The 15,934-nt window shown below is 45.0% G+C and overlaps 1 protein-coding gene across 1 annotated transcript in view; it reads left to right on the forward strand.

The window, feature by feature from the left end:
• Positions 1–909: 909 nt before the first annotated feature.
• Positions 910–15,934, forward strand: part of GAS2L1 (growth arrest specific 2 like 1) — a 92,679-nt gene continuing 77,654 nt past the window's right edge. The window contains exons 1-2 of the mRNA XM_082273147.1: positions 910–1,312; positions 14,887–15,536. Of these exons, the coding sequence (XP_082129273.1) occupies positions 14,913–15,536 (624 nt within the window). The 5' untranslated portion in view covers positions 910–1,312; positions 14,887–14,912. The remainder of the gene's footprint in view (positions 1,313–14,886; positions 15,537–15,934) is intronic.

Consider the following 15,934-nt stretch of genomic DNA (forward strand, 5'->3'; position numbering starts at 1 on the left):
TGTAAACTGGCACTGTATGGCAGGGTTTCCCGCATTGCTCCAGTGTGAACTGGCACTGTATGGCAGGTTTTCCCGCATTGCTCCAGTGTGAACTGGCACTGTATGGCAGGTTTTCCCGCATTGCTCCAGTGTAAACTGGCACTGTATGGCAGGGTTTCCCGCATTGCTCCAGTGTGAACTGGCACTGTATGGCAGGTTTTCCCGCATTGCTCCAGTGTGAACTGGCACTGTATGGCAGGTTTTCCCGCATTGCTCCAGTGTGAACTGGCACTGTATGGCATGGTTTCCCGCATTGCTCCAGTGTGAACTGGCACTGTATGGCATGGTTTCCCGCATTGCTCCAGTGTGAACTGGCACTGTATGGCATGGTTTCCCACATTGCTCCAGTGTGAACTGGCACTGTATGGCATGGTTTCCCGCATTGCTCCAGTGTGAACTGGCACTGTATGGCATGGTTTCCCACATTGCTCCAGTGTGAACTGGCACTGTATGGCAGGGTTTCCCGCATCGCTCCAGTGTGAACTGGCACTGTATGGCAGGTTTTCCCGCATTGCTCCAGTGTGAACTGGCACTGTATGGCAGGGTTTCCCGGATTGCTCCAGTGTAAAGGCCCAAAGAAGAAAGTAAAGGAAGAAGTGAACTTACAGGAGGAACACAGACTGAAGAACACACGCCAACTGCATGTAAAGGCGCGGTGTAGCCATGCAGTTTGGGCTGTGAATGGGCCTATAAGCTGCATTGGACCAGGATAGAGGGGTGATAAGAAGAGCTTGTTGTGTGCTATGATGTCACCTCTGAGTAATGAATGGACACCCGGGCCGGGCTGGCAGGAAGTTGTAATGAAGCTGTGTCTCCTCTCCTCTCTCTCTCTCCCTCCAGTCTCCATGCTGTCCCTCCCAGAGCTCCCAGTACACAGGGAGGAGGAGGGGGCGGCCAGGCAGGCAGCTTAGTCATTGATGGACTCCTCCGTCCTCAGGCAGGACAGGAAGACACAAGTAAGGCGCTGTGACAAGGATGGTGACTCAGGTGACTGGCAGAGGATTACATTGATTAACCTTGTACAGAGGGCGAGGCTCTCCCCTTCTCCTCCTCCTCCTCACAGAAGAAGAAGCTCGGCAGCCTGTGGGCACCTTGTAGGACCGAGGGACATGCTGTGACCGGGGGAGGGGGCGGTTGAAGTGACAGAAGAGGATTTGGCTGCCTGATGACGTCGTGGCATTAGAGCTCCGGAGACAGGATGACACGGGGACTGTGTGGGGACATTCATGGACCTCACTGACTCAGTCAGGACAAGGAGAACTTTCTACTCCAGGTAAGAAGTATCTCCACTGACTGTACTTCCCTCCTTATTTCTATATGTCTGCTCCACAACACCCCACCTCTACATCCTATGTATGTCTATGGGAGCTCTTCCCATATAGGTGTCTGATAAATCCTATGTATGTCTATGGGAGCTTCTCCTATATAGGTGTCTGCTAATTCCTATGTATGTCTATGGCAGTTCTTCCCATATAGGTGTCTGCTAAATCCTATGTATGTCTATGGCAGTTCTTCCCATATAGGTGTCTGCTAATTCCTATGTATGTCTATGGCAGTTCTTCCCATATAGGTGTCTGCTAATTCCTATGTATGTCTATGGCAGTTCTTCCCATATAGGTGTCTGCTAATTCCTATGTATGTCTATGGGAGCTCTTCCCATATAGGTGTCTGCTAATTCCTATGTATGTCTATGGCAGTTCTTCCCATATAGGTGTCTGCTAATTCCTATGTATGTCTATGGCAGTTCTTCCCATATAGGTGCCTGCTAAATCCTATGTATGTCTATGGCAGTTCTTCCCATATAGGTGTCTGCTAATTCCTATGTATGTCTATGGCAGTTCTTCCCATATAGGTGCCTGCTAAATCCTATGTATGTCTATGGGAGCTCTTCCCATATAGGTGCCTGCTAATTCCAATGTATGTCTATGGGAGCTTCCCCCATATAGGTGCCTGCTAAATCCTATGTATGTCTATGGCAGTTCTTCCCATATAGGTGTCTGCTAATTCCTATGTATGTCTATGGCAGTTCTTCCCATATAGGTGCCTGCTAAATCCTATGTATGTCTATGGGAGCTTCTTCCCATATAGGTGTCTGCTAATTCCTATGTATGTCTATGGGAGTTCTTCCCATATAGGTGTCTGCTAAATCCTATGTATGTCTATGGCAGTTCTTCCCATATAGGTGTCTGCTAATTCCTATGTATGTCTATGGCAGTTCTTCCCATATAGGTGCCTGCTAAATCCTATGTATGTCTATGGCAGTTCTTCCCATATAGGTGTCTGCTAATTCCTATGTATGTCTATGGCAGTTCTTCCCATATAGGTGCCTGCTAAATCCTATGTATGTCTATGGGAGCTCTTCCCATATAGGTGCCTGCTAATTCCAATGTATGTCTATGGGAGCTTCCCCCATATAGGTGCCTGCTAAATCCTATGTATGTCTATGGCAGTTCTTCCCATATAGGTGTCTGCTAATTCCTATGTATGTCTATGGCAGTTCTTCCCATATAGGTGCCTGCTAAATCCTATGTATGTCTATGGGAGCTTCTTCCCATATAGGTGTCTGCTAATTCCTATGTATGTCTATGGGAGTTCTTCCCATATAGGTGTCTGCTAAATCCTATGTATGTCTATGGCAGTTCTTCCCATATAGGTGTCTGCTAATTCCTATGTATGTCTATGGCAGTTCTTCCCATATAGGTGCCTGCTAAATCCTATGTATGTCTATGGGAGTTCTTCCCATATAGGTGCCTGCTAAATCCTATGTATGTCTATGGGAGCTCTTCCCATATAGGTGCCTGCTAATTCCAATGTATGTCTATGGGAGCTTCCCCCATATAGGTGCCTGCTAAATCCTATGTATGTCTATGGCAGTTCTTCCCATATAGGTGTCTGCTAATTCCTATGTATGTCTATGGCAGTTCTTCCCATATAGGTGCCTGCTAAATCCTATGTATGTCTATGGGAGCTCTTCCCATATAGGTGCCTGCTAATTCCAATGTATGTCTATGGCAGTTCTTCCCATATAGGTGCCTGCTAAATCCTATGTATGTCTATGGGAGCTCTTCCCATATAGGTGCCTGCTAATTCCAATGTATGTCTATGGCAGTTCTTCCCATATAGGTGCCTGCTAAATCCTATGTATGTCTATGGGAGCTCTTCCCATATAGGCGCCTGCTAAATCCTATGTATGTCTATGATAGCTCTTCCCATATAGATATCTGCTAAATCCTATGTATGTCTATGGCAGTTCTTCCCATATAGGCGCCTGCTAAATCCTATGTATGTCTATGGGAGCTCTTCCCATATAGGTGCCTGCTAAATCCTATGTATGTCTATGGGAGCTTCCCCCATATAGGTGCCTGCTAAATCCTATGTATGTCTATGGGAGCTCTTCCCATATAGGTGTCTGCTAACTCCTATGTATGTCTATGGCAGTTCTTCCTATATAGGTGCCTGCTAAATCCTATGTATGTCTATGGGAGCTCTTCCCATATAGGTGCCTGCTAATTCCAATGTATGTCTATGGCAGTTCTTCCCATATAGGTGCCTGCTAAATCCTATGTATGTCTATGGGAGCTCTTCCCATATAGGCGCCTGCTAAATCCTATGTATGTCTATGATAGCTCTTCCCATATAGATATCTGCTAAATCCTATGTATGTCTATGGCAGTTCTTCCCATATAGGTGCCTGCTAAATCCTATGTATGTCTATTAGAGCTCCCCCATATAGGTGCCTGCTAAATCCTGTGTATGTCTATTAGAGCTCCCCCATATAGGTGCCTGCTAAATCCTGTGTATGTCTATGGGAGCTTCTCCCATATAGGTGTCTTCTAAATCCTATGTATGTCTATGGGAGCTCTTCCCATATAGGTGCGTGCTAAATCATATGTATGTCTATGGCAGCTCTTCCCATATAGGTGCCTGCTAAATCCTATGTATGTCTATGGGAGCTCTTCCCATATAGGTGCCTGCTAAATCCTATGTATGTCTATGATACCTCTTCCCATATAGATATCTGCTAAATCCTATGTATGTCTATGGCAGTTCTTCCCATATAGGTGCTTGCTAAATCCTATGTATGTCTATGGGAGCTTCTCCCATATAGGTGCCTGCTAAATCCTATGTATGTCTATGGGAGCTTCCCCCATATAGGTGCCTGCTAAATCCTATGTATGTCTATGGGAGCTTCTCCCATATAGATGTCTGCTAAATCCTATGTATGTCTATGGGAGCTTCCCCCATATAGTTGCCTGCTAAATCCTATGTATGTCTATGGGAGCTTCTCCCATATAGATGTCTGATAAATCCTATGTATGTCTATGGGAGCTCTTCCCATATAGGTGCCTGCTAAATCCTATGTATGTCTATGGGCGCTTCCCCCATATAGGTGCCTGCTAAATCCTATGTATGTCTATGGCAGTTCTTCCCATATAGGTGCCTGCTAATTCCTATGCATGTCTATGGCAGTTCTTCCCATATCGGTGCCTGCTAAATCCTATGTATGTCTAGGGGAGCTCTTTCCATATAGGTGCCTGCTAATTCCAATGTATGTCTATGGCAGTTCTTCCCATATAGGTGCCTGCTAAATCCTATGTATGTCTATGGGAGCTCTTCCCATATAGGTGCCTGCTAAATCCTATGTATGTCTATGATAGCTCTTCCCATATAGATATCTGCTAAATCCTATGTATGTCTATGGCAGTTCTTCCCATATAGGTGCCTGCTAAATCCTATGTATGTCTATTAGAGCTCCCCCATATAGGTGTCTTCTAAATCCTATGTATGTCTATGGGAGCTTCTTCCATATAGATGTCTGCTAAATCCTATGTATGTCTATGGGAGCTTCCCCCATATAGGTGCCTGCTAAATCCTATGTATGTCTATGGCAGCTCTTCCCATATAGATGTCTGCTAATTCCCATGTATGTCTATGGGAGCTTCTTCCCATATAGCTGTCTACTTAGTCCTATGTATGTCTATGGCAGCTCCTCCTATATAGGTGCTTGCTAAACCCTATGTATGTCTGTGGCAGCTCTTCCCATATGGGTGTCTACTAAATCCTATGTATGACTATCGGCAGCTTCCACCATATAGGTGTCTGGAGCTCAACACCTGATCAACACTTCTGAGGCATACAGTAAATTAACAGAACACACATATATATATATATATATGTATGTTCTAAGAGTAATATAAGGGAACAAAATTGGGTGCTAAATATCCCAATTACTCTAAAATACACATATGTGAAAAGTAATGGACTAGCACACCACACATTCATATTTTTAAAGTTAAGTTTCATTTACAAAAACTTTCCCTTAAACATGTTCCTCAATAGCCATACACTACATCCACTGTGTGTACACCAAATGCCCTTACAAGTTTAGATATTTTCTTGTATAAGTAGTAGTGTGCTGTACATAGACTACATGTGTCAATCAAAAGGCCGCTGTTGCACTTCCCTTGTCTTCTCCCCCACCTTGTCTCTGCAGCAGAGAGGAGGACAGAACTCCTTCATCAGATATTGTGCATCACCGCACAACTGCTGCAGAACTCCTCCGGCAGATCCTGCTGTTCTCTGTGTAGCTGTGGCACCTCATTCATCTTTGCCCCCACCTTGTCTCAGCAGCAGAGAGGAGGACAGAACTCCTCCACCAGATCCTGCTGTTCTCTGTGCAGCTGCGGCACCTCCCCTGTCTCTGCCCCCACCTTGTTTTAGCAGCAGAGGAGGACAGAACTCCTCTGCCAGATCCTGCTGTTCTCTGTGCACCTGCGGCACCTCCCTCGTCTCTGCTCCCACCTTGTCTCAGCAGCAGAGGAGGACAGAACTCCTCTGCCAGATCCTGCTGTTCTCTGTGCACCTGTGGCACCTCCCTCGTCTCTGCCCCCACCTTGTCTCAGCAGCAGAGGAGGACAGAACTCCTCTGCCAGATCCTGCTCTTCTCTGTGCAGCTCTAATCTGTGCAGGCTACAGACTGTCTGCAACAAACTACAGGAAGGGGCAGAGAAAGACCAGTTTCCCTACACAAGGAGAAGGAGCAGCAATGACTGGTCTTTATTATGGGATGCTCATAGTATAAACCTCAAGTAAAGGTTTATACTGGATTACTGAACAGATCTGGAAGGAATACACAAGGCGCACACCAAGATTCGAGTCACATGCTTCTTGTATTTATATTAGCTTATTCTGGAGTTCAGCTTTAATGGTAATGTACCCAATGCTGTACGTATATCAGATAAATATACACATCAGGCACAACATAAAGCATCACAGAGCAGTATGACCCCCAGGCAACAGCACAGGGATAGGGAGAAGGTGAAGTCCCCAAAAAATTCAGATTTTACAGGGTGCAAGACCTCTTCTTCAGCAGAGACCTGCATTTGGTGTTATTGGGCCTGATAGACTTAAATCAGAATGAAACCCATCAGTTTTACTATTTCCCAAAGCAGTTACATTCAGGGCATGCCATGTATGACAACTGTCACCATTCAGCGCATGCCATGTATGACAACTGTCACCATTCAGCGCATGCCATGTATGACAACTGTCACCATTCAGCGCATGCCATGTATGACAACTGTCACCATTCAGGGCATGCCATGTATGACAACTGTCACCATTCAGGGCATGCCATGTATGACAACTGTCACCATTCAGGGCATGCCATGTATGACAACTGTCACCATTCAGGGCATGCCATGTATGACAACTGTCACCATTCAGGGCATGCCATGTATGACAACTGTCACCATTCAGCGCATGCCATGTATGACAACTGTCACCATTCAGCGCATGCCATGTATGACAACTGTCACCATTCAGGGCATGCCATGTATGACAACTGTCACCATTCAGGGCATGCCATGTATGACAACTGTCACCATTCAGGGCATGCCATGTATGACAACTGTCACAACTGGTTGTGCTTTCAACCAAACTGTCAATCCATCAATGGTTGGTGTCATAACTGATCAGTATGCAGCGCCATGGCAACTCCATATCAAACAAAGGCTAACACTACATTCACACCAGCGTTTTAGGCCAGGGCAAATCTCAGCGGCAAGGATCTTTTGATTCCTGCTGCGGCTGTGAGTGACAAGTCGCCGGCGGCCGCAGCTAACTGCAGCTCTCCTCACAGCCAGCGTTTACCTGCAGTGATTGATGCTCAATGCACTTTGTGACTTTGCAGCCTGTCATAGTGAACGGGGCCGGCCGCTCACAGCCGCAGCAGAGATCAAAAGATTCCTGCCGCTGCAATTCGCACCAGCCTAAATCGCAGGAGCAAATGTAGCCTAAGGTGGCAGATTCCTTGGTTGTAAAGGACGGGAGGGTTTAGTTCTAATTTGAAAGGGAATGCATGAATAAAATGTTTTCGCACATTTTTTGCAGGTGTTTTTTTAGCCTGTAAGAACTGATTCTCCCCTCCCCTTCCCTAGAGCTTACTGTTAGCTAAATCAAAAATGCCTGAAGCTTGAATGCACATGTAGAACTCAAATGCACCTGAGAATTGTTCTGCTCTGGTAAAGGTAGGTGCTTAGGGCATTGCTCGGGTTGGGGCCCCATACACATCTGTGTGATCTGTCACTCTTCTACAATGCGCCTTGGAAAAATGTGCAGGTATTTCTTCTGGTGGGTCCCATACATTTCAGCAGGAGCACAATAAAGGATAAGTCCACCCTAAAACTAAAATCCCTGCATCTATAGACCTCAACGATCTAACACTAACCTATCTAACCCTGTAAAAAAGAAATCAGTATACATAACTTTTTTGAAGCCGATCCGACCCGGTCTCCAGCGGCAGAAGCTCTGCAGAGGAGACATCCAACAACGGCTAGGAAATGATGGGATGTGACGTCACCTATTGACTTACTATGCGGCTTCTGTTGTCGGCTGTGTCCTCTGAACCCACCTCCACAGCAAAGCCATGGCTGACAGCTCAGCGTGGGATTGGGTCGGATCGGCTTCAAAAAAGGTAAGTACAGTAAACCCCCCTCCATTGCGGGGGTTACGTTCCGGACCCAGCCGCGAAAAGTGAAAATTCGCGAAATAGAAAATTCTATTAAAATGCATTGTAGGAATGTTCTTTTTACTGTCACTGTACGTGTAAAAGCATTTTAAGGTCTTTAAACACACTTTTAAAACAATAGAAACTCATTTAAACACATAAAATATACTGAGAGACATAGCAAGAGCTATGGAAAACACAAAAATATTTCATTTTTAATGATTTATATAGTAAAATAACATTACAAAAAAAAACGCAATATAACGGGACTGCAAAAACTGAACCGCGATGGAGCGGGGGTTTACTGTATATGGATTTCTTCTTTACAGGGCTGGATAGGTTAGTGTTAGAACATGGAGATCTTTAGATGCAGGGATTTTAGTGTTAGGGTGGACTTATCCTCTAATAATGTATCAAAAACATTGTGTACTTACGGCTCAAACCCATTTCTCTTATTTCTCTTAGGGCCAGTTCACACCATAGAAATGCAGTCCTGATGTGTTCTGGATGCTTCTCTGCATGCTCATTTTTTATGCTTTTTTGATGCGTTCCAGTGAATTTTTTTCCCCCCCTTTTCTTTCTTCACCTTAAAGCGGAGTTCCAACCAAAAGTGGAACTTCCGCTTTAAATAGTCCTAACCCCCTGACATGCCACATTTGGCATGTCATTTTTTTTGGGGGGGGGAGGGGGTACCTAGTTTTGACATGTACCCGCTCCCACTTCCGCTCGGAGCGCCGTGGCGCCCTGAGCGGAAGTTCTCCTCTCTCCCTCCCTCCCTGCAATCTTCTTGGACATGTCAGAGGTCCCAGAAGATTGCCGGCCAATCACGACGCATAGCGCAACTCGCGCATGCACAGTGCGTACCTGGCTGTGAAGCCGCAAACTGTCACAGCCGGGTGCCCACATCAGTGATACCGGCGCCGCAGAGCAGAGAGGGAGAAGACGGCGCATCGCTAGATCGTGGGACAGGTGAGTGTGCGGTTAGGCTGGAACTCCGCTTTAAATCAACACTATAATGGTCTTAGGCCAATTTATTTAGTGTTTTTTTTTCTTTTAACTTATCAAACAGTTTTTTTTTATCTGCTTTATCATATATGAACAATCTATGTTCTACCCCAATTCCAAAAAAGTTGGGGCACTGTGTAAAATCTACATAGGTTAGGCTGGAACACCGCTTTAATTAAGGATTTGTGTGTTCCAATGCATTTTGGTGCGTTTAGGTGTATTTTTTTGTGTTTTACCGCATTCCAGTACAGTTCAGTGCAGAAAAAATGCAGCATGTTTTTTTTTTTTTTCTGGAACGCACTGGAGCTGACCGCACTGGTGTGAACTATGTCATTGAAAACTATATAACCTAGGAGGGTAAGGATCCCTCCCACTGTAATAGCTACCGGCCTAGTTCTCTGTTGAACATAGATCTTAAGATAATTACGAAGGTGTTGGCCAACCGACTGGGGCCGCACATGCCGCATTTGGTCCATTTGGACCAAGTGGGGTTCATCCCCACCAGAGAGGCGAGGGACAATACCTCTAAGGTATTGAATCTGCTTCATGCCGCTAGGTCCTCGTGGATGCCCTGTGTGTTCCTTAATACTGATGTTGAGAAGGCTTTTGATCGCGTCAATTGGTGATTCATGATGTCCACCCTGCGATCCCTTGGTCTCGGTGCCACTATGCTGCCTTGGATAAGTCACATTTATTCTCGCCCCTCTGCTTAGGTAAAGTGCAATGGTATACTCTCCGACTCGTTCCCCATAGCGAATGGTACCCGTCAGGGGTGCCCACTTTCTCCATTATTCTTTGCACTTTCCCTGGAGCCCTTCCTGTGTAGGGTCCGGCTTCGTCCGGACATCATGGCATTAAGGTGGGGGATCTGGAATGTAAGGTCTCAGCTTATGCTCACGACATGTTATTTTCTCTCACCAACCCTGTGATTTCGGCCCCCAACCTCCTTAAAGAGCTGGAGATCTATGGTCGGTGTTCTAATATGAAGATCAACTTCAATAAATCGGAGGCGATGGGGGTTGAGGTACCGTTACCGCTGTTGACCCACCTTTCCTCGTCTTTGCCGTTTCGGTGGACTTCTACGGCGATTACGTACTTAGGCACCCAGATTTCCCTGGATCTGTCGAGGATTTATGATTTGAACTTTCCCCTCTTTTGGTTACTATCCGTAAGCTCTTGGATTCTTGGAATGTGGGGTTGCACTCCTGGTTTGGGAGGTGTAACCTTATTAAGATGACAGTTCTTCCCAAGATTCTGTACCTCTTGCAAGCTCTCCCGTCGGCCTTCTTTGTGGGGATTTAGCTCGGTGGCGGGTATGGATGACTTATGGATTTATTTTCTCTTCACACAACAAATGTCCATTGAACATGTCCCTTTTCTCTTCACATAGAACATGTCCCTTTTTTCTTCACATAGAGGACATTCCTTTGTTTTTCTCTTCACATAGAAATAGTTCAAGACCTCACCTTGAGTAGTCTTCACACTTTTTACCCTCCTCAGCGCACATCGCTCCAGGAAGTCTTCCCCTCCCATGCTCACACAGCTTCAGGGGGCACCCATCTGACTGTCCTCCTCTACTCACACAGCGTCAGGAGGCAGCAATCCTTCTCCCATGCTCACACAGCGTCGGGAGGCACACATCTGACTGTCCTCCTCTCCCCAGCTCACACAGCGTCAGGAGGCAGCAATCCATAGACTTCCTCTGGACAAATTATAGAGGCCTTAATTGCCTCATTCTGAACAGCTGAAGTCTGTTCAACGTCCTTAGACAGTTCTGGCTACCTCTGCAGCCGACACCCTATAGTAATTGGTGAATTTTCTAAACCAGGTGGAAATGTATCTCCTGTCTGTGACTACATCCACAGATTTACCTGACTTCCTGTCACAGCTTACATAGGCTTTTTATATGCTTCATATGGGCCAATGGGAGGCCTCGCCTTTCGCGTACCCACCTAACTCTCCCTAAACAATTTGAGGCGAAATACCATCAGGTGGTGCATCTTAGCCGCTTATTGGATTGGCGAAGACACTCTGCGGGTAAGCTTTGGGTGCAAGTCGAATTGACGCAGTCTGCCGTCCCCCTTGGTGGGGCACCGTGGTGTGACGGTGCTATGTTGCACCCCATCCACTCCCATCCCATGATAGGGGTTACATTAGCCAGCGTTCGCTCGCTTCCGTCTCATTTTGCGATCTCCATGCCTACTTCCCCACTTTACCCCATTCTGGACAACCCAGCCTTTGCGCCAGGCACCTCGGATCTGGCCTTCCGCAGGCTGGAGGCTGAGGGCATCTTTCAGGCCTCCCATTTTGTTCGGGAAGACTGGTGGCCATCTATGGAAACCTTGATGGCGGTGGATGGCCCCTTCGAATTGGGGTTTTGGCAGGCGGCCCAACTCCATAATTTTTTACACTCTTTGCCAGCGCCTGCCCTGTACGCACGGGCTCTTACGCCTTTCGAGGATTACTGTGTCGGATGTGGCTGTATCCCCAGTCTTTTGTCCAAAACTTATGGCTTGTTGATCACTCCGGAGGATGACTATGCTCTGCCCTGTCTTGGGAAGTGGGAACTGGACTTGCAACTGCAACTGACTACTGCTCAGAGGTTGAAGGTTTGTACCCTGGCGCTAAAAATCCCAACGAAATTGCAGGAAACCAATTACAAAATTCTTACTCGGTGGTATAGGGTTCCTTCCCTCCTGCATAAATTCTATCCGGAAACATCGGAGACATGTTGGCGATGTCAGGGGGAGGTGGGGACTATGCTGCATATGTTCTGGTCGTGTCCTCGGCTTGGGGACTTCTGGAGGGATGTCCGGGCCCTCCTGGGTGAACTTACGGACCGTGCCATCCCCGACACTCCAGCCTTTTTTCTTCTTCACTTGTCTGACATGCCAATCTCCAAATGTAAAAAATCGATTCTCCCACATGTGCTATGTGCAGCCAAATCCTGCATTCCGATGTTTTGGAAATCGACTCGGGGCTCCCACTATTAAAGACTGCATGCGCAGGGTGGAGGAAATCAACAGGATGGAAGACCTAACCCTTACGGCGCAGCAAAGACTTGAGCGTTATGAGAAGATCTGGGGTTTTTGGAACGTCTGCGCCTTATCTGATAAGGGGAAGTCCCTGATGTGCGCCTAGAGACCTGCCTTACGTGGCACCTTGTGTCGCCCATGTTGTTGCCTTCCCTCCCCCCCCTTTTTTTTTTTCTCTTTCTCTCCTCTCTCTTCCTCTTCTTTCTCTCTTCGTCATTTCCCCCCTGCTTTCTTTGCTGCTCTCTGCTTTCTTTCCTCTTGTATCTCTGACACCTTGAAAAGTTCAGGTAGTGACAGTTGGGAATGTCTTGTTGCCCTACTGATATTCCTATAGAAGTTTAGGTGCCTTATTATGCTATGTTCTTGATGATGTCCTAGGGCTTTCTTCTGGGAACGGGGGGATGGTCCTACTTTGTGCACTTTGTCTTGATTATGCACTCTGCAATTATGGTATTTACACCTACTGATTGTTGTACTTTTTTTTTACTATGTATGCCTATGTTTACTTTTCCACTGTTCTGCCTTTCTAAAAAAAAAAAAAATTTGAAAACTATATAACCTGCTATCCATGCTTGTTTGATGCAGAAAAAAAACGCACTGGACTGCATGTGGTGTGAACTGGCCCTGATGTATATATTTTCCTGAACCCCCACCTTCCTTTTTATTACCTATCTGTTTGAAACTTTATTTATGATATACTGTGTGCTCTCATTGCCTTCTTTTTTATGCTGTCCTTTACATAACGCTCGTATTATAAAATAAACAAAAACATTTATGTGATAGAAAAATTGCACCAAACACATAAAAAAGGAAGAAAATGCAGACTCATCCCCCACTCTGTTTAAACCCTATGATCTTTATAATCAAACGTTTTGCAGTGCCTAGGATAAATAATAAAATAAAAATATATGGAATGACCAATTTCCAACACTCCCATGTAGTTTATGTATATTTTTGGCATGCAACAATGCCTGTAGTAAAACTGACTGTATTTACCGATAAACACATGAAAAAACAGAGGGCAATATGCAGAGTGCAGTGGTCCAATGTAGCCAATCAGAACTCATTATTTAAGGATTTATGGACAGTTGTTGTAAATCTATGCCTAGTACACACGATCAGAAAATTGGATGAAAAATACCGCTTTCCAAGCGATCATACGATAGTCTGATCGCTAGGACACAGTTTTCAAGAGCTAATCACAACAGTTTATGTGAAATTATCCAAAGGGACTAGCACAAAAATTTTTTCGTACGATACCATACCTAACGATTTTCATTTATTAAGTATAGTATCTGTCCAAAAAAAGAAAGACGGAAGACCAAGACCACACATGCTCAGAAACAATAGAATACATTACAATGCAATACAACACATTAGCTCACTTCCCAAGTTGTAATTTGTCATGTCAGTTGTAAGTTGGGAATTTATCATAACTTTAGTAACCTCTTTATTTTCGATATGAGACTAGCGTGCAAAAAAAAAAAAAAACAGACGATCATTCATCCAATATTTTCATTGTGTGTACCAGGCTATAGGCTGGCTTGGGTCACTGCATTCTGCATATCATTACTCCTTGTACTGCCTAATTAAATAAACTGCTAGGGTTGTATCATCCCATGACACCAGCCAGTATATGCTGTATGTAACCTGCTGAAGATTGTTTACAATATGATAAGACAGTTTACGATATGATAAGGCTTTGTTTTCTCTCTCAGCTGTTTAGTATGCTTTTGAGATATTCTAGTGAGCATATGTTGTACTGTAATTTAGTTTTATTAACCCCACCAGATTCAAAACTCCAGCTCAATTGTTAGCAATATGAATTGATGCAGCTATGTATTAATTAAAAATAAATACACGTATTTTTTTATTTTTTTTATTTAAGGATTTTGCATAAAAAATGCACAAAAGCATAAATGAATTTGAAGCATATACAGTAGGAGTACATATCATGACCTGGGGTATATAACTGAAGTCCAGGTGCTAAAGCATCACGGTATTACCTGTAATGTGAATACGCAAGTACACTATAACATAAGTGGTAAATGTAGCTATTGGGAGGGGTCACAAAGTATCCCAATCCGCACTTTGGGCTGGCTACAGTTAAAGTGCTACTAAACCCGCAACAGTAAAATCAGTCTGTAGATGCAGTAAAACATTCTTGTTATACTTGCTGTGGAACCTAATGGGTTAATCTTCTGCATTTTGTAAAAAGGCTGTTTGATTTTGTCTTCTCTGATCCTCCTAGCCCCAATCCATCTCCAGATAGTACAGAGACTAGGGGACAAGCTGCACATGCTCGGTTTGGTGTGTATTGCTAAAGGGTTTTTCTTTTCTTGGGAGAATGCATGTTATCAGCACAGGGCCACATCAGCACTCTCCAGACAGAGGGTCATAGGTCCTGCCTTCTCATAGGACAATCAGGAAAGAATAAAAACTCTTCCTACAAGCTTTAACTAGACACCGTTAGAAGTCACAAGACTGCTATATACTGCTGATGAGAAAAGGTATTTAGCAGTTTATATTTACTAAAATAATTGCATTTCCATGTTCTGTCTACTGTGGAAGACCAGATAAAGGAAATGCAGGGTCCTGGGCTTGGTAACGCTTTAAGTTGGAGCACCACTATAGAAGCATTAGAGCCATAGTGGAGGGAAAGCCCTTTTAGGGGATTGCCCCATGGTCCCATTTCCAGGACAATAAAAGGAGTTCAGCTTTAGCGCTTGAATGTAAAACTATATGTTGTAATAAACAATATATCTATGGTGCTAATATATTGTTACAAATCCTCCACAGGTGACGGAAGAGAATAATGAGAAGAAATGGCAGACCAAAGCCAAATTCAGTCATCTGCTTCAAAAAGCATACGACCTTTTCGCTCCAGCGAGGAGTACCTTGAAGCCATGAAAGAAGATCTCACGGATTGGCTCAATATGTTGTATGACCTGGACATGGATGCTGGCACTTTCATGGAGGCACTGGAGACCGGGTATACACTTTGTCAGCATGCTAATAATCTCAATCGGCTGGCACAAGATTTTAAAATACAGTATCCAGAAGCTGCTGCTGGCATGAGATTGCCACAAAAGGATGTAACATTCCAGGTTAAAGCAGCCATCCCAGGTTCATTCCTAGCCAGGGACAATGTATCTAACTTCATTAGCTGGTGCCGCAAGGAGCTTGGCATACCCGAGGTGCTAATGTTTGAAACAAATGATCTGGTACTGAGGAGAGGGGAAAAGAGTTTTGTGTTATGCTTGCTGGAGGTGGCCCGACGTGGGGCACGATTTGGTATGCCAGCACCAATGCTCATTCAGATGGAAGAAGAGATTGATGAAGAGATTAGTCGAGGCAAACCGAATCTAGAACAGCGCAAGTATCCACGAGCACCGATTCCTGTTCAACCACCCCGTACCATATATGATCTCAAGAACCTGGATGAGTTGGTATGCATCCTATGTAGTCTATACCAGTCTTTCTCAACCGGGGTTTCTCCAGAGGGTGTGTGTGAACACCACTGTAGGTCAGTCTCCCATCTCTGCCTCCACTAACACACTAACCAAGTGCTGGCCCTGTCCACTCTCCAGAGGGTGTTAGAGATTCCATGAGCTGTGGCTGATTGACCTCTCACCTGATGGTGTCCAGGTCCATCACTTAGCAGAGCCACCAGCATGACATTAATGATCTTTTTAGTTGTCTATACATATGCCGTTTAGATAATCATGTTAGCGGAGCATTCTTCTCGCTGACCACCAATGTAATGGACGTTCTTTCCACTAACCACCAATATAAAAGACATTTGTCCCACTGACCACCATTGTAAGAAACATTCTTCCCACCAATG

The sequence above is a fragment of the Pelophylax lessonae genome (assembly GCF_965119305.1).
Source record: "Pelophylax lessonae genome assembly, chromosome: 1".
In the NCBI taxonomy this organism is placed as follows: domain Eukaryota; kingdom Metazoa; phylum Chordata; class Amphibia; order Anura; family Ranidae; genus Pelophylax; species Pelophylax lessonae.